The sequence below is a fragment of the Felis catus genome, chromosome D4, assembly GCF_018350175.1.
Source record: "Felis catus isolate Fca126 chromosome D4, F.catus_Fca126_mat1.0, whole genome shotgun sequence".
In the NCBI taxonomy this organism is placed as follows: domain Eukaryota; kingdom Metazoa; phylum Chordata; class Mammalia; order Carnivora; family Felidae; genus Felis; species Felis catus.
In genome coordinates, this window is record NC_058380.1 from 16664856 (window position 1) to 16683013 (window position 18158).

At 41.5% G+C, this 18158-nt stretch overlaps 1 protein-coding gene across 4 annotated transcripts in view; it reads left to right on the top strand.

Annotated features, from left to right (window-relative positions):
• RORB (RAR related orphan receptor B) overlaps positions 1-18158 on the top strand; it is a 388295-nt gene that overhangs the window by 349671 nt on the left and 20466 nt on the right. For all 4 annotated transcript variants that reach the window (XM_045042487.1, XM_019815772.3, XM_045042488.1 and 1 more), the window contains 4 exons: positions 8795-8916; positions 10310-10442; positions 13994-14101; positions 15611-15721. In XM_045042487.1, the coding sequence (XP_044898422.1) occupies positions 8795-8916; positions 10310-10442; positions 13994-14101; positions 15611-15721 (474 nt within the window). The remainder of the gene's footprint in view (positions 1-8794; positions 8917-10309; positions 10443-13993; positions 14102-15610; positions 15722-18158) is intronic.

Here is an 18158-nt window from a genome sequence, read left to right on the forward strand (position 1 = left end):
CTGACAGCACAGAGCCCAACGCGGGGCTCGAACTCACGGACCGTGAGATCATGACCTGAGCTGAAGTCAGATGCTTAACCGACTGAGCCACCCAGGTGCCCCCCCGCCAAGCATCCAATTCTTGATTTGATTTTGGCTCAGGTCATGATCTCACAGTTAGCGAGTTGGAGGCTTGCGTTGGGCTCCGTGCTGACAGTGCGGAGCCTGCTTGGGATTCTCTCTCTCTCTAAAATAAATAAATAAACTTTAAAATTAATTACCTAACGGTCAATCCATATGCCAACAAAATCCAAATAGAAAAAGTCAATCCTAATGATGGCCCTGAGCAGTTTTCATAATTAGGTTTTCATCATTTGTGACCCACTAATTGTCCTTTGGGTAGGGTATGGAGGTGCAGTTTTTTTCAAGAGAGCAGGGAAGGATTTTAATGGGCTCTGACTTACCTTGTTCTTGTTTGTTCCATCTGAGACTCTTCAAATGCTTTTCAGACTGTGAGCTGTACCCTCACTGTCTGTAACTCTGAAAGACTTCCCCTTATGAATCAAAACAAAGAGAAATTCCCACGTAGCCCCTCAGACTCAAGTCGCCATGCTTCACACAGCCCTTAGAAGATGTCTCTGCTGTTAAATCCTTCTGTAGATAGAAAATCAAACCCAAAGACACTAAGACTCTAAGATATTAAGTGACGTCCCAAAGGGCACAAAGGAGAAGTCTAAAGGGGTCCATATTGGCTTCTGCTGTTTTACAAGATAGCTCCCTTAGAACTCATCAACTCTAGGACATTGAAGTAAGTTGATGTTTTCTGATTGTTCTTTGAAGGAGATCTTTCACTGTGAAAGTTAACTTTGAAATGTAATGTTTTCATAATAGACTCTTTCTCAATTTTATCAGCTAGTTTGAAGAAAAGAAACTATAATTTCCCCCCAAGTTAGACATATACCATCGCAATAAAACAAAACACTTGGCGATTCCAAACAGCTTTCCATTATTAAATTATTAAGAAAGCCGCCCCTTGATGGTTCATTTCTTTTGCTGCTCATGATGCTTTTTTCATTTGGCTTTAACACAAATGCTGGATAGGTTCTTTCAGTTTTTCTTTACGCTTTACATTGTGCTTCCTTTCCTTCTATTAAAATGCTCTTACCTGAGCCTCCCGAAATTCGAGAAAATATTAGCCATTTTATTAACCATCCATTCATTCAGTCTTTGCTCAGATATTACTATTACTTATCTGATTTTTTCATTGTTTTTCTCTATGTTCCTATTTTGTTGAACTGTGTGGATCACCTTTTCATCATTTTTTATAGTTAAGGACATCATCTCTTATTTTGTTAATGTATTTTTTCTGAAGAACTCTACGAACATTTTGGTTTCAGTCCACATGAAGTACAAATCTGTTATGCCAGTTTTTGATAAAATAATTGGCAATAGAATTTGTACGAAAAGGAGACCAGAAGCTCTCTTAATTCACTGGTGAGGGAGTAATGGTGGTTAGATGGTGAAAGTGAGCCAACAAAGGGACTGTGGGTTATTTATGCCCCAGCTCCTTCTTAAAAGAATTTGAGAAACTTAAATGCTAAAAATATACTACTTTCCTGTCGAGGCTATGCGTCACTAATAGGTGGCTGTTTTAATTAAGCTTAAAGGTTGTTGATGTTTTTATGCTGACAGCACAATTCTATTTATGCTAGAAAAACAATAATCACTAAGTAGAGATGAGAAAAACCAGAAAGGTCTTAAAATTGACATTGTCTTCTCTGACACTGTCTCCTAGTGCATTCTAACCAGTACACTTGTTCTATGTAATGACAGAAAATGTACAAAACTAGCGGTCTATGGTCAAAAAGCAAAATGCACACTTGGTTAAATGTTTCACTTTTCAACCAGTTGTTTTAATATATTATAGTCACTGCCTCGGAGCATGGATTCTGAGGAATCGTGATATCCCAAAAACCTAACACAGGCACTTAAAACTCGCCTTAAGCAAGTCCGTAGAGATATCCTGGCATTCATTCAAAGTAAATCCCCTAAGAATTCCACTTTCACACTAGTAGTACAAACGAAACAGAGAATTGAGTGGTTCTCTAGATCCTTAAGGCAAGTGATAAATTAAAAATTCATTAATCATTTTGATGGAGGCTGAGATACAGTATTTTAGGGAGGATACTTCCAAGTTTAAAAGAAATCTCTTGTGGAGGAAAATGAATAGAGGGTATAGTTCACCAAGAAGAAGCCGTACTTTCTCATGAAAAAAAAAAAAAAGGAGGGGGAGGAGAAAGAATTAGGAAGTTCAGATGCAACCCCCTCTAGTCCTATATATAGCGTGGAGTCTCAGCTTTCTCGCCTTGGTACAGTTGGGCCACGGTGCTCTTGGTAATAACACTGAAAGCAGCAGTTTTTAAAGATATACTCAACTTTCCCCGCTCCCAGGATGTGGGATTCTAATGAAACCACCTGTGTAATCCGTGTCAGAGATGCTGCAGCCTTTGGAGAGCACCGTTTGCTGAAATGTCTAGTGAGGGCTAAAATAAGCCCCTTTGGTGGAAAAAAACCCGCTGAGTGGTTGAAATCAGAGTTGCAGAAGGTCACTTGCTATTTTAAAAGCTGCAAGCTGGTCCTCATTTTATAGCATCACAGTTATAAACAAGAAATTGTCACCTTGCTTGTCAGTTTATGTATTTCTCGCTGAAATAGACACACGTAGCCTTTTTTTCTGCAGAGAATTAATTAATTTGGACGACTTGTTTCCAAACTGCTTTGCTGTGCAAAGCAGTATATATGAAAAACTATTTTTCGTGTATTCCTTTAAGGGTTACTTCCAAATATTATTTTTGGCATTGTGCTATGATTAGCTTTTTAAAAAATTTTTAATGTTTATTTTACTTTTGAGAGAGAGAGAGCGAGCACACATGCAAGTGGGATAGAGGCAGACAGAGAGAGGGAGACACAGAATCTGAAGCAGGCTCCGAGCGATCCGCACAGAGCCTGACATACAGCTCAAACTTGTGAACTGTGAGATCATGACCCGAGCCGAAGTCAGACGCTTAACTGACTGAGGCACCCAGGCACCCCTTTCTTTTTTTTTTTAATGTTTTAATTTTGTTTAATGTTTATTTATTTTTGAGAGAGAGAGAGAGAGACAGAATGTGAGCAGGGGAGGGGCAGAGCGAGGGGAACAGAATCTGAAGCAGGCTCCAGGCTCTGAGCTGTCATCACAGAGCCCGACTTGGGGCTCAAACTCACGGACTCGAGATCATGACCTGAGCCGAAGTCAGACGCTTAACGGACTGAGCCACCCAAGAGCTCCAATGTTATGATTGATCTTTAAAACTCCCTTTACCTTTGTGAACTTTATCATATGCATCTCAGCCATCTCTAAATGCTTTAAGGAAAGACTTCCTTCCGACTTTTTTGATTTATTCAACAGATCATGATGAAGATTGATGTGGATGGGGGAGAGGTGCGCACAGAGACTAGGGAGCCAACTCACTTCTGGAATTATTTAGATACAGTCCATTTGGAAATGGAAGAAAGAGGTTAGCTCCAGCCCCAGGGTTCTGTAATTTTTGCACACACCACTGAGAATTACCGTCAATTTTATTCCAGCTTTCTCTGCAAAATTTTAATTTTTCTCTTCTTATCGCCCACATCATAAGTGGATTTAAGATTACCCCTAAGAGTTCCAGAGAAGTGTGACCATTTTAAAAATATTTTTTTTTAGAATTTTTTTCATCAACGATGGTAATTTGCTTATATCAGTTACTTTCTTTATTATTTTATTTTTTTATATCGGTCACTTTCTCTTTATTGGGGGACAATTGGCATACAAAAATCTGTTCCTATTATTAAATATGCAACTCGGTGAGTTTGGAGATACGTGTACCAAAATCTGTGCCATAAACATTTCCCTATAACAGTTATTTTAAAGATTTCTAGGATGACTCCTATACTTGACTCAGATGTTGTTATTTCTATCTCATAAAGAAAATTACTTAATATGTGAAGTTACCAACTCTATTAGTCGCTTATAAGTCTTGTGTGCCAACAAGCCTTCCTTCAAGAAAAGTAGCAGGGTCAAAGTCTAAAAACAAACAGCCATTTTATGGGGGGGGGGTGGGCGGTGGCAGGGGTAGAGAGAAAGTGAGAGCAAGCCATTTTTTCATACAATTTATAAACAGAAAATAAGGATCATAGACTTGATATTAACCTGTAATTACACACCCAGTTTTCCCTTGCCAGCATCTATGTTTGCATTTCACCTCACGAGGATCGAAAAGAAGTGACTGAGCATATAAAATTGTTTTTTTCTCATTCCTTGACATCGTTTTATAAACTAGCAAAGCAGCTTGTGTACTCTCAGTGAGCGAGACAAACCACTATCTCACTGAACATGTACAGAACACATATACAATCTTAACTCCTGAGAAAATGTAGCTGCATGTTCCTATCCACTTTTGAAATATCTAGCCTCATCCCTGATATCAGGAAGAGCAGAGGGTAGAGTTCATGGACATTGCTTCTCAGGGCGGGAAACTTTCCCCTTTGCCAGTCACCTGGGCCATACTGCTGTTGAACCCCTCATCCCAGCACCGTGCGGGCGGGCTCTGTCTTTAACATGTGCCACCCAGGGCCCACGCCGGTTAAAGAATCCGACGAGAACTGGGCCCTAACAAGCAACTGCAATCCAAGTCCGGGAAACGGATGAAGGGTGTGCGATTGCCCAGAAAGATTCTCTGTCCTCTACTCTTTTACCTCAGTCTCTTTGTCTGGGCTTCTCATGTGGTCGGTCCCTGGAGAGGACTGCGTTTACTATTACCTTTTCTGTTTTTCCAGGCAAGGACTCTTGAAAGTTCCTTTGGCTCCTGGCAGGAACTTTGTATACTGTGTTCTTTGTCTCTCCCTTTGTCCCCTTCCTCTTAAATCCTTCTCCCCTTTTCACAACCGCAGACTCTCAGTCCAGGCAGACCATCTCCTCTAATGGCCATGCATCTTTCTCAGCGACAGAACGCGCCCTCGGGCCCTGCTCCCGTGGGACCAAGTCTAGCTTTACCCTGTGTTTTATTGACCTGAGCCTTGAGAGGGCCGTCAGGTTTTGCATGTGGCTTGCCTCTGCATGGCAGACCCATGGAACAAAGTGGGGAAGGGCTGTCCTGCAGCTGCCACTACTGTGTCTTTACTGTCGCTGATAGTTATAAATCTTATGTCAAACAGAGATTTGCCTTCTATTTCTTGCCACAAGGGCATGGGAAATAATAGCGCACGTTCGAGGTTTGACCTCAAAGCCATCGTGCGTGCTTAGGCTTTAAGATGTCACGGTTCGAGGGGCACCTGGTGGCTCAGTCGATAAGCGTCCGACTTCAACTCAGGTCATGATCTCACAGTTCGTGATTTCGAGCCCCGCATTGGGCTCTGTGCTGACAGCTCAGAGCCTAGAGCCTGCTTCGGATTCTGTGTCTCCCTCTCTCTCTCTGCTCCTCCCCCACTCACACTCTGTCTCTCTCTCAAAAATAAATAAACGTTAAAAAAAAAAAAGATCTCACGGTGACAGTACAGAGCAAGTTATGTAATACAGTACAGAGCCTGCTTGGGATTCTCTTTCTCCCTCTCTCTCTCTGTCCCACCCCTGCTTGCACGCACACTCTCTCTCTCTCAAAATAAATTAAAAAATAAAAAAAAGATCAGTATAAGCTTTCTAAAATCCTTGTGAAATAAAGCAGAAAATGGAAGAGTGGGTGGGTGGGTGGATGGATGGACGGATGGATAGATGGACATTTTCAATATTACCTTTATTAACTCAACATTGGTTGAGCACCTTCCGTATTAATGTTCTCTCCACCCCCTCTCAGCCACATCTTCTGGTCCTGTACATAATATTTCAGAACTGTCTTGAATCCAGAACCTCCTCGTATCTTGCTTGAATGATCACCAACCCTGATTAATCTCACGTACTCCCTAATGCCACTTCATCTTTCTGCCATGGCCAAGGTCACCTTTGTAAGACAAAAAACTGACCACGTCGTTCTCCTGCTTCACAGCTTCTACTAGCTCCCCGTTGCCTAAAGTTAAAATCCAGATTCCTCGGCGTGCCTTACTCAGCTGTTGGATCTCTAGTGACAATTTCCTTGCCTGGTCTCATTTCTCCCCATCTCTCCATGCACTCTGTGCCGTAAGCACGATAGTGTTCTTGCCGGGAAAGACAACCTGATTTCAAAACACCACTTGCTAGCTCTATAAAAATGGATCTAAAGTCACTCCCTCATTCCCTCAGTAAGAGGGAAATTGGTTGTAAAAGGTAAGGACTGTAAGGACAGGAAATGTAATATGAGAAATTATCTAGCTCCTAACTAGCTTTCTATCTGTACCTTTGTAATATCACTCCCTCTACCTGAGGTATACCTATCTCTTCTCCATGTGACAAACCTCTCCTCAGACCCAGATCAACAGGCATCTTCTCTGTGGTTATATTCCAGCCTCCTCCAGACTGAGTTAGATACATTCTTATTTGAGCTCCCACAGTAACTCAAGGGCATTTATTATATCATGATATGATAGGATATATGATATGATATGATATGATATGATATGATATGATATGATGATACAATATGATATGATGATATATGATACATGATATTGTAAGATCCTTTTAAAAAAAAGAGACAACATCCTTTTTTAAAAAAAATCTATACTTTATAACCTGGTTCATAATAGCCTTTCAAAAAATATTTGTTGAACGAGTATATGAAGTCACTTGTGCTGGGCTCTACAGTCCAGCTCTTGAAGAATTCACACAACCTCGAAGGGTAAGAAACAAACAGACCCAAACAAATAACCACAGTGCAAGTCTGAGCGGAATAAGATCCCTGGAGGTAGAATCAAGTGTAACAGCCGCCGACCCCTCTACCAAAGGGCCAGGGGAGGAGGGAAGCCTTCACCAGTAATGGACGTCTGAGCTGAGTCCTAAAGCCTGTGTGTGGATTTAACTTCCAATTTTGCCTTAACCTGTCCATGTATTTATTATGCCCACTCCTTCCTCCTTATGCCCTACACCCCCAAGCTTTCGTGGCAGAAGGCTAGAGAATTTTTAAACCTTGGCCAGTAGTTCCCAGGAGATGCCATAAAGGAACAGATAAAGAGTTTTTCATAATGCAATTTTGAGTGGCAGCTGTAGTTTTGCTTATAAACCCTGAAGCCTGTAAATTACTGACAAATCAGCATATCTTTGAAGATGAAAACAGACTACACCAAGAAGATAAAGGTTTGAAAACTAGAAAGCCATAGAAATCTTATGTTTTCATTATATACTGACTGAGAAATAGATATGTTTTTTTTTAGCTTCTAAGTAATTAGACTGCCCAAGTGAAATTGAAAAATGATGAACCATGACATCTATTTTAATATGATGTATAAAGTAATTCCTGCCCTTTTTTTTAACAACATAGGAGGATATTCAATAAAATTTGCATATAGGATTTTTTAAAGAAAGGATTTTAGAATATGATAAGCAATGAAAGTCTAGAAATGCTAAATGAGGAACCCAATAGAGCATGACTATAATCCTAAGTTAGCATTTTGTAGCATCTTCTACATCTAGCACTTGATGGTTCTGATTGAGAAACTCTAGTAAACATTGAAATGGCTTCCTTCAGTAGCACTGACTCCAAAATTAAATACCTCTGTTTTGTGCCAATTGGAGTCATCGCATTGCTTCCCTGATGACAAATTCTACAGAATGTCCTAATAATGATAATTATGGGTACCATTTATTCAGTGTTTGTAATATGCCAGGCAGTGCACTCTACAAGATTTTTTATTTTTGGAAAGTTCATTAGAGGTGCAAACTTCCATTTTTTTATTCTCTACATCACCAAAGCTCAATATATTTCATACCACATATACCAGAAGCTTAGCGAGGTAAAAGGAAGGTACTTACAAGCACTGCTTTGAGAGTTATCCTGGAGAAATGAAATATGGCTATTTAGAAAGAACAGAAATTGCATTTGAAATGGCATGACCTAAAACACTAGAAAAAATCTATTTCTCTATTAGCCAAGAACAGTTATCAGGCAGACAATGTGGTCATCTTCCCTTCTACTCAGGCCCCCCAGACAGAATCCCTGTGTCCTTTGGTTTCCCAAGATGTCGCCTTCTTCAAAGAGCGGGGGGATTTTGAGGGAACCTCCTCACAGCTGTATCCAACTTCAGGGAACTCGCTGCAGATTTTTGAGAAATCTGCCGTGTCTGGTTCTGTTGCTCAATTTCCATACCTCCAAATCAAGAATGTTCAGTATTGAAAGTTTAATACCGAATACAACTCATTTGAGGTAAACAGCCCCCAAAGACTTGATTGTGTTTGTTCCTGCTTTTTTGTGAATGTAATCCTTTTCTCTTTTTAACCTTTTTAAAGAAAAGCTCTAGTGATTCTAAAGATATTTTAAATTCTTTAGACCATACATGTCAAGACTGTTAGTGGAATTTTAGGCCACAGAGTAGGAAACATGGTCGTTTGTATTTATTTTTAAAATAATTATTTGAACACTCTACAACTCATGAGCCCTCAGATTTGTGACCAAAAGGGGGAAGTAAAGGCAGTAAATTTTGATTAAAAGACTGAAAATTGGGAGAAAAAAAAAGGACAACAGTTTGGAGATTGTTAGATAGAAAGTAGTGTTAAAGACAGGCGAGTACAACTGAAGTGTCTCCAAAGGTATTCCGGTGGTAAACGTGAAGCGCTTGTTTCTTTGCAGAGCGAGAATGTATTCACGAGCCCTCAAACTGACATTCTTTCCCACAGATCGAATTGCACAGAACATCATTAAGTCCCACCTGGAGACGTGTCAGTACACCACGGAGGAGCTGCACCAGCTGGCATGGCAGACCCACACCTACGAGGAAATTAAAGCCTATCAGAGCAAGGTACTCTGGGAAACTATGACAATGTTTCTCCCTGTGATGTCTCTATTTCCAGCTTTCTCACTCAGTGTTATTGACATTTGGGGCTGGATAAGCCTTTGTGTAGGGACTTGTCCTGCACGCTGTAGGATGGTTAGCATCATCCCTCGTCTCTACCCACTAGATGCCAGTAGCAACCCCCTCACACACAGAGTTGTCACAAGCAGGTGTCTCCAAACGTTCCCTGGAAGGCAAAACCGCCCCAAGTAAAAAAAAAAAAAAAACCACTGCCCTATTTAAGTGACCAGGGAGACTGTGCCCACATCAGATGACTTTAGAACCTTTTCACGGTGGCTTCCTGGGGCCAGGCAAGGAAGAGAAACGATTGAGAAACTATAGCAGTAATAATAGTTGTAAATCTATACTACAAAGGTATGCAATAAAGTACCTTTAATGTTTCTCTTGCCCTACATGTTTAAAAAGGCCAAAGGAAAAAAAAAAGACAACTCACCTCATATTATTACCATTATTCTTTTGATTGCTACTTTGTCCATTAGAGAAGTTTTTAAGAGAAGGAATTTGCTGCTGTTATATATTCACGTTACTTTCCTGTGGGGTTGATAGCCACAATTACAAGATCTACTAGTAAATGACTGGTATTATCATTTTATTTTAAATAAAATATATAAATGTGTCTATATCTGAACATATGATTACAAAATACTGATTTTTCTCCACGGGAACAATCATATCTTACCCCTTTTATGTAAATAAGGAAACAAAAGCATAGGTATTGTTATGGTCAATAAAAAGCAGAATCAATACACTTGGATTTATGTTTCCAGTTCCGACGAAAATAACCCTAGGATCAAAATACATTTCTGAGATTCTATATTACTTAAGAGAGTGATTTGATTTGAGGTCTTTTCCCGTGAAATTCTTTTTATACCAAAAAAGCAACCTCCGTAAGTTCTGGGAAAAGAACACAACGTAAAAATCTTACAGATATAGTGTCTGCTGGGCACACATAAAAGTGACCGTACAGAAGCCTGGGAACGAAATCACTAGTCCTCAGTGCAAAAGTTTGTTTTCACAAAACGGACTAAGAGCCTGAGTTTGTTTAGGTGAGCAGAAGGAGGAGACAGAGAGTAAAGAAACTGTACATATCTATCTTTACATATTATTGCAGTGTTTCCATTATTTCGGTCTCAGTACATTGACATTTGTGCCGTAGCAAGGCTCAAACAGGGCAAAACAGTCTGTTCAAAAATACTGTCTTCCTCTTTGGAAGGAATGGGGTAGAGTCCCACCTTGGGCCCCAAGTGACGGGTGAGCTCTAGGAGGGAAACCCTGAATGTTGCATTGACTCTCCACGTTGCTTTTGCTCCATGTACGTTGTGTGTCTCGTCTCTTGAAGTCCAGGGAAGCACTATGGCAGCAATGCGCCATCCAGATCACTCACGCCATCCAGTATGTGGTCGAGTTTGCAAAGCGGATAACGGGCTTCATGGAGCTCTGTCAAAATGATCAGATTCTACTTCTGAAGTCAGGTAAGCGAGGAGAAGATTCATGGGTGGGGCACCTGTTTTAGCCCGGGAGGTGGTCAACCCTTTGCTCAGTGTTGGCTGTAGAAAAATCTTCCTTCCAGTATGTAGTTCATTTTTACCACCCACACTGTCAGCCAACTCCCAAAGGAAACTCTCAGTAATAAAAATGCCCTGATACTCATTCAGTTCCCCTTTGAAGTCAAACACAATTTTGCTTATTGAAAGTGGAGCTATTAATTGCGGAGGTTGAGATACCCAGCTTGACAGGCAGTGCAAGTAATTAGCGTGTCAAGGTGGCTGAATTGCTGAGCTGGCTCTAAAATGCACTACTTGCCTTCTGTTGGGGTGGGGGGGTGGAATCCAGGCTAGTAGAGCTCTGCCTCTGTGGTCATCTCCAATCATTTTAATGAGGATAGCCTGCAGCCAGTATAGACCCGGAGAAACTCCCTGAGCTCTAATCCTTCCCTCCCCTTCTTCCAACACATGCTCTGTGTCACACGCACACTTAGGAAGGAGCTCAAGAAATTCCACACATGACTGACCTCGCAGATGGTATTACCCAAACAGGAAACAAATTTTCTTTCCCTGACCCCCAGCTTTGAAAGTAGAAAATAAGAGCCACCATGGTGTTTGTTAACCCTCATGGACCTGGGCCAGAGTACTAAGCATAATATGTATACGTGTGCGTGTGATAACGCACCTGCATATGTTAATGTTTGCCCATGACAGCTCATTTAGTCTCGTGACGCCAGTATTATTTCCATCTTATAGAAGGAGGGGGAGATTCTCAGAAGTGAAGGGCTGTGTTCAATATCACAAAGCCAACGTATGGCAAAGCTGGCATTTGAACTTGGGCCAAATAGAATAGGTATAAGTCGCTGCTGCTTTCTCACCACGTGATTAAAGTTGATGCAGACCTTGACCCAAACATGAACTTGACCTATCAGTTATCTATTGCTGGCTAAAAACAACCCCAAAACTTAGTTAAGATGACAGTAATCATTTATTTTGCTCCCAAAGCTACAATGTGAGCAGGGCTCAGCGAGGAATGCTCCATGTGGTGTTCACTGAGGGACTTGACGGAAGGCAGGAGGATCCGCTTTTAAATTGTCTCCCTCACACGGCTGGCACTGTGTGCTGATTGACGATCCCGAGTTCGGCCAAGGCTCTGGGCCACAGGCCCCAGTTCCTATCCATGTCAGTCTCTCCATGGGCCGCTTGGACTTTCTCATAGCATGGTTGTGAGGTTTCAAAAGCTAGCACGCCAAGAGAACAAGGCCACAGTGCCTCGCATTTTTCTGGCTTACCTTTAAAAGTCATGCAGTGCTATTTCCACCCCACTCTATTGGTCAAGGCAGCCATGACGGCTCACCTGGGCTCAAGGGTAGATGAACTGGATCTACCCCCTTTTTTTTTAAGTTTATTTATTTATTTTGAGAGAGAGAGAGAGCAAGCAGGGGAGAGGCAGTGAGAGAAGGAGGCAGAGAGAATCCCAAGCAGGCTCTGTACCATCAGCACCGAGCCCGATGCAGGGCTCAAACTCACAAGCCGTGAGATCATGACCTGGGCCGAAACCAAGAGTCGGACGCTTAACCAACTGAGCCACCCAGGCGCCCTGAACATGGATCCTTCTTGATGGGGGAGTGGTAAGGCTCTTAAAAAGCATGTGGGATGGAACATATTTTTGCAGCTCTCCTTGGGAAAAAAAAAATCTGCCACATTCGATACGTGACCTTGAGCTAACCTCTGTAGATGGCAGCTTCCTCATTTGCAAAATGAAGAGATGGACCAGAAATAATGAATTCCAAACTTACAATTGCATCAGCAGCATCAGAGGAGAATATTGACTGCTCTGAGTCGGAGGCATCATCTGAGGCCCATGGGTCTGAATCTCCTAGAAGAGAACCCAGAACCCACTTCACTGTCTTTTCCAGCCAAGTCTCAGATATAACCAGTCCATAGACTGACATTGGAGAACCACTGCACCATATAATCGTTTAACATCCCTGCTGCTGTAAAAATGTTGACTCTAGTATAAAAGGCAGAGTACGTAACCTCCTTAAGCCTCCTGTAACTCACCTATAAGAAAGGGCTAATAAAAGTCACCCAGGAGGCACCTGGGTGGCTCAGTCGGTTAGGCATCTGACTTCAGCTCAGAGCATGATTTCACGGTTCGTGAGTTCGAGCCCCACGTCGGGCTCGCTGCTGTCAGTGTGGAGCTTGCTTCAGATCCTCTCTCTCTCTCTCTCTCTCTCTCTCTCTCTCTCGACAAATAAATAAACATTTAAAAATTCACGTGAAATGGTATTGTAAGGAACAAATAAAATAATGCAAGGGGCCAAGGAAAGTGACTTCCACCCTATAAATACTCAATAAACGGTACCTATTATTGTTTTTGTCAGAAAAACACTGTTTTAATTAATATTGACAAATCCCCTTCTGTGGGTAAGCCCCTGTGCTAGGTGGCATATAAGGGAAAGCAAGGAGAAATCAGCAGATCAAAAAAAAGTAGACAGAGACATAAATATTAAGTGGCAGCATAAGAAAGGCACCACGGGTCCCTTGGGAACACCATGGATGTAACCAAAGCACCCGTATCATGCTCTCCTGCAAATTTGTGGTTTCTGAGTCTGGCCGTCACCTTCCAACACACTTTGGGGCAAAAGCCCATTTGTCCATAATGTGGAGAAACTGCACAGCGCTGGTTCCTCAGAGCATCAATAAATGTTCAGAGGGAAAAACAAAGGTGGCAAACTAATTCACTCACTAAATATCTATTTATTTACGTGCCAGGAACTTTTCGAGGTCCTGGAGCTATACTAGTGAATGAAATAAGCACCACTACCTGTGGCTGCGGACAAAGGTCCCGCCCTCACCGGGCTAACAGTGAACTCAGAGAAATGCTGGGTCCATTGAGGTTGAACAAGTTCCTTCATGTTGGGACTTTCCCAAGCCTTTGATCTGTGAATGTGGGTTATAACTCTCTGAAGTGAGATAATATTCAGTATTTTGCCAAAACTCATTTGACCAAGAAAACTTCATTTCCAAGACATCAGATGTAAATGGTGCCCTCAAGAAACACCCTCAAGGGGTTCCTGTGTAAAGTCATCCTGTGCTAAAATATACATGGAGGATGTTCAAAACTGAAACAGAGAGCAAGTTCTCCCAACAGCAAAACTTCTACAAAAGTTAACAAACTGCAAAGCTCCTTGTGAATTCATGAGTGGAAAATACCTTTAATACTAGTCCAGAAAACAAAAAACAAAAACTATGTATGCTTCCCCAACACGTGTTGTTGCTGCCCTGCATTTTAGCCACCTTTAAGGTATATTTTATCTTTAATTCCTCACGTAAGCGTGTAGAGAGATTTCTTTCTAATATAGTTATCTTTTACTTGGGAAGACATCTTGATGCATTTCTGAATGTGTGTGTCTGTGCATCTGCATGGGTGTGTTTTAAAGTTTTTTAAGTCTGTTGACCTAAATACAGTAAGAATTGCTTTACTATTGCACATATATACCTATTTTCTTTCTTTCTTTTTTTTTTATACATAGGTTGCCTGGAAGTGGTTTTAGTGAGAATGTGCCGTGCCTTCAACCCATTAAACAACACTGTTCTGTTTGAAGGAAAATATGGAGGAATGCAGATGTTCAAGGCCTTAGGTAAGTTTACCTTTGGTGGTGACATAATTTTCTTAGCTGCCTTCAGTTTCTCCACTCAGATCGAAGTGGGTAAATGAGATGCCTTGATTCTTTAATGTGAACTGGTATCTCATTTGATAAGGTCTGGACCAGGTGAGCCTCCAATATTTTATCCAACCTGTGAGATGCACAATCGTGCATCCTAATATGAAAGGCAGGAGAGAACCACAGACCCCATTGAGATCGACCACACCTCATTCAGAAATCAATGAAGAGCTGGATGTGTTCTAGATCATTCTTTGAAGGATCAATTTTTATTTTCCTTGTAGCTTACTGCCCCACAGAGTATATTAGGTAGACCTCTGGTGGTCCATGGGTGATCTCTTAAGTTTCTTATGTAAATCGATAATCATTAGTTAAGATATTTAATTAAAAGAAGAGCTTCTTCACTGGCTTCTCGCTAAGAGCACTGACATTCTTCCTGTTAAGTCATGCAGCTCTGGAAGCACAGATAGAGTGGGTGCCAACCTGCCCCAAATGATCCCCAGACCTTTCCTGTGGGTGGGCACGGGCAGAGTCAATCTTCGGGAGTGTTGTGTACCATTCACATCCAGTCATCAGTACACGGTGCAGATGAGAAGAACGTTAGCAGATGGGCCGATGCCAGGAAAGGTTTTCACGATGACGGTGCCACTTGTTCCATACCCAGCCCACGGGCATCACGGAAGGCCAGTGCCCTTTCACCTTTTGTGCTGTTAGCTGATATGGTAGCTAACAGCAAGTCCATCCGACAGGCAGCGTTTCCCTTCTGCAGTTGATACACATCCATGTCATCTACAAGGCTAGACTTTCAAGAAAGGAGGAAAAGTCTTGGCAGGCAACTTGGCTGTATTTCCAGCTTCATAAAATAAACATTTACCAAGGATCAGTGTAGGGATGAAGCATTATTATGCCAAAATTCACAATTGCTAAGCGACTGACCTGAAGCGTCCATCAGAAAGCAGAAAGCAATGAATGCCTGCCCTCTCCATAAGATTTCCAGGGAAGTTACCAAATTGAAAGGTACCTCATCTTCCATCTGTAAGACGTTTTTAACATCTCAGTTTGAGGCCTCTCAGAATTCTACATTGCCAGGTTCAAGTGCCACTAAGACTGACAGCCCTTGGCCCCTCATATATCATGTTTTAGGTTTTCTGTGAATGCTGTCTGTATACCAAAGGATCCCGAAATCACGTATTAAATTTTTTCTAGTTGGAGCTCATCTCAACATTACAAGATTAGATTTAGTTTATATCTTCCCAGGGGAATATGGCAATGAGCATATACCATTTCTGTCAGCCCCTCATTGGTGACGTCAACCCTCCATACTTGATCAAGACGTTTCCCAATTTCCTCATTCTATAATTATTAGGAACTTGGAAATATTGTTGCCTCGTGTGCAAGTCCTTGAGTAACTTTTTGACTATGGGACTTTCTTACTATTGCCCCATTCCATTCAAGTGTTCTCACTTAATCCGCCTTCTCTTACAGGTTCTGATGACCTAGTGAATGAAGCATTTGACTTTGCAAAGAATTTGTGTTCCTTGCAGCTGACTGAGGAGGAGATTGCTTTGTTCTCATCTGCTGTTCTGATATCTCCAGGTAAGGAGGTCTGAGGCTCTGTCTTAAAAAAAAAAAAAAAAAAAAAAAAAAGTCCTATCTTTAACGTGGATTATCCCCACTAAACCTAGGTAGTCAGCAGAAACTTGAAAGAACTGTGTTTACTTTGACAAGCTTGTGATATTTATGGACCACTCAAAGAAAAGTAGCCTTAAATTAATTAAAATGACCGATTTTGCCCCACAAGCAAGAGTAGAATGTGTGCTAAGGGTCACTCCAGATTCAGACAAGCGAAAGCATTTCTTTTTTTTTTTTTTTTTTTTTTTTTTTTTTTTTTAATTTTTTTTTCAACGTTTATTTATTTTTGGGACAGAGAGAGACAGAGCATGAACGGGGGAGGGGCAGAGAGAGAGGGAGACACAGAATCGGAAACAGGCTCCAGGCTCTGAGCCATCAGCCCAGAGCCCGACGCGAGGCTCGAACTCACGGACCGCGAGATCGTGACCTGGCTGAAGTCGGACGCTTAACCGACTGCGCCACCCAGGCGCCCCGAAAGCATTTCTTAACAGATAAATGAGGACACACGGCGGCCTGAGTTACAGCTAAGTCCTATTTTGATTTTGAGAATAAAAGCATCGCAAAAAAAAAAAAAAAATGTCCAGGAAGAAAAGTGAGACTTAGTAGAAATGTATTTAAGTGAGAGATCCAGCATGAGGACAAAAGTAAATAAAACGTACACCGTCTCCTCTTTAAATACCTCTTGTGTTGGCTTCTCCACCTAAATTAGTGATATTAGGGGCTTTAAAAGGAGGTATGGACAACAGAGGGGAAAATGACTCCCTCTAAAGACTGGAAAAGGAAGAGTCTCTGATGTGCCAGTGGACATTCCAGAGCGGGGATCTGTCATCATTTATCTGTGAGACCCTAAGTGCTCGACCTCCCAGACCCGCAGTTTCCTCGCCTATAAATAGGGTTTGACTTCATTATAATGAAGATCATTTCTACCTAGCTCTAAAATGCGATAAAATACCAAAATTTTCAGAGAAGGTAAGGGGTGACGGTTAGAGGCCACACAGAATCGTAGCAATTGAAATGCTGCTTAAAAGTATGTGCCAGCTCGAAAACGTATAGATTGCTAATGAATACGTGGCTCGTTCAGCCAGAAGGAGACCTCAGTCTCTCAGCTGTCTGCTCGGTCAGAATTCGGTGAGGAGAAGGCAGTGCCATTTACAGTTCTCTGTTGGAACCCATTCCTAATAATTTTTATGGCCAAGAGCCTCATTCTTTCTATAAAATCCACCTTAGAGACGAGATTTCTTCTGATACCTTAGCATAGTTTTCAGTGGGGCTGGAAGAAATTAATCTCACCGGTGACGGTACATTGACGTGTCATTCTAGTGATACCTACCAATAACCCCAGCCTCTACCCTTCCTATCAGTGAGGCTTTATCTATTTATTTTTAAGTCTTGAAGGTTTTTTTTTTAAATGTGCTTCTGTTTTTTATTTAACCACATTATCAAAAATGGAAATTATCACTTGGCATGTTATCACTAACAGTTTCTTTTGTGGCTCTGTCTACAATCAAGCTGTTCCTCTAGGCCTCTTTTGGTTTTACTTTTTTTCTTTTTTTTTTTTTTTTTTTTGAACCTGACCAAGTTTCCCAGGCCTAGAAGCACAAAGATAAATGGGAGAAGTGACAAGAAAGATTTATATCTGATAGCAACCGCATGCCAAATAATTTTCCTTGCTACCACTTTCTTATTGCATTTGACTGTTTTTATGGAATATAGTTCAGCGTTAGATTCATTCTAAGCCTGTGGTTCTAAGATGAGGGAGGAGGCTTCATTCGGGTTCCTGCTTGCTCAAAGAACGTGTTGCCGAAGTTCACTGTCCTTGTTAGGTACGTTTGTAATAAGCCAGTAAATTCCTAGCAGCAAATACTTACGGCATGGTGTATTAAGCCTAAATAATCCATGAAGATAATTGCCCGAGATGTAAGGCAAGCCTGTTGTTTATAGGTCAGAACTCAGTTGAATTATAAGCCTTTTTCCAAAGAGAACATAGTATAGCCATCAAATTCTGCTGGGTTTGGAAACAGGACATTTCTTACTCTACCTAGTGGAAAATCTTCCAGTCCTTGTAGCAGACCTACACTCAGAGGCTTCTGAAACTCTCAAATACCTCGTCTGCCACCCTGGCCTAGTGTCACATTCAAAAAGAGAGGAAAGACAGATAGATGTCCTGCTCTATCTCATGCCAGACCCCACCCTTCCCCCAGTTCTTACCCTAATAGCCACGCTGTGTTCAGCTCCAGATAGTTTAGGGAAGGGAGAGGGAAGGAAACTTAATTTATTCTGATTGACAATTGTCACTGAAGGCTTTTGTGCTCACTTACGTAAGGGTTTGCTTAACTGTTGGCTAGACTTGTCCTTACCCTGTCTAGGATTACAGAATTGAGTTTCTTGCCTGACCTGAACT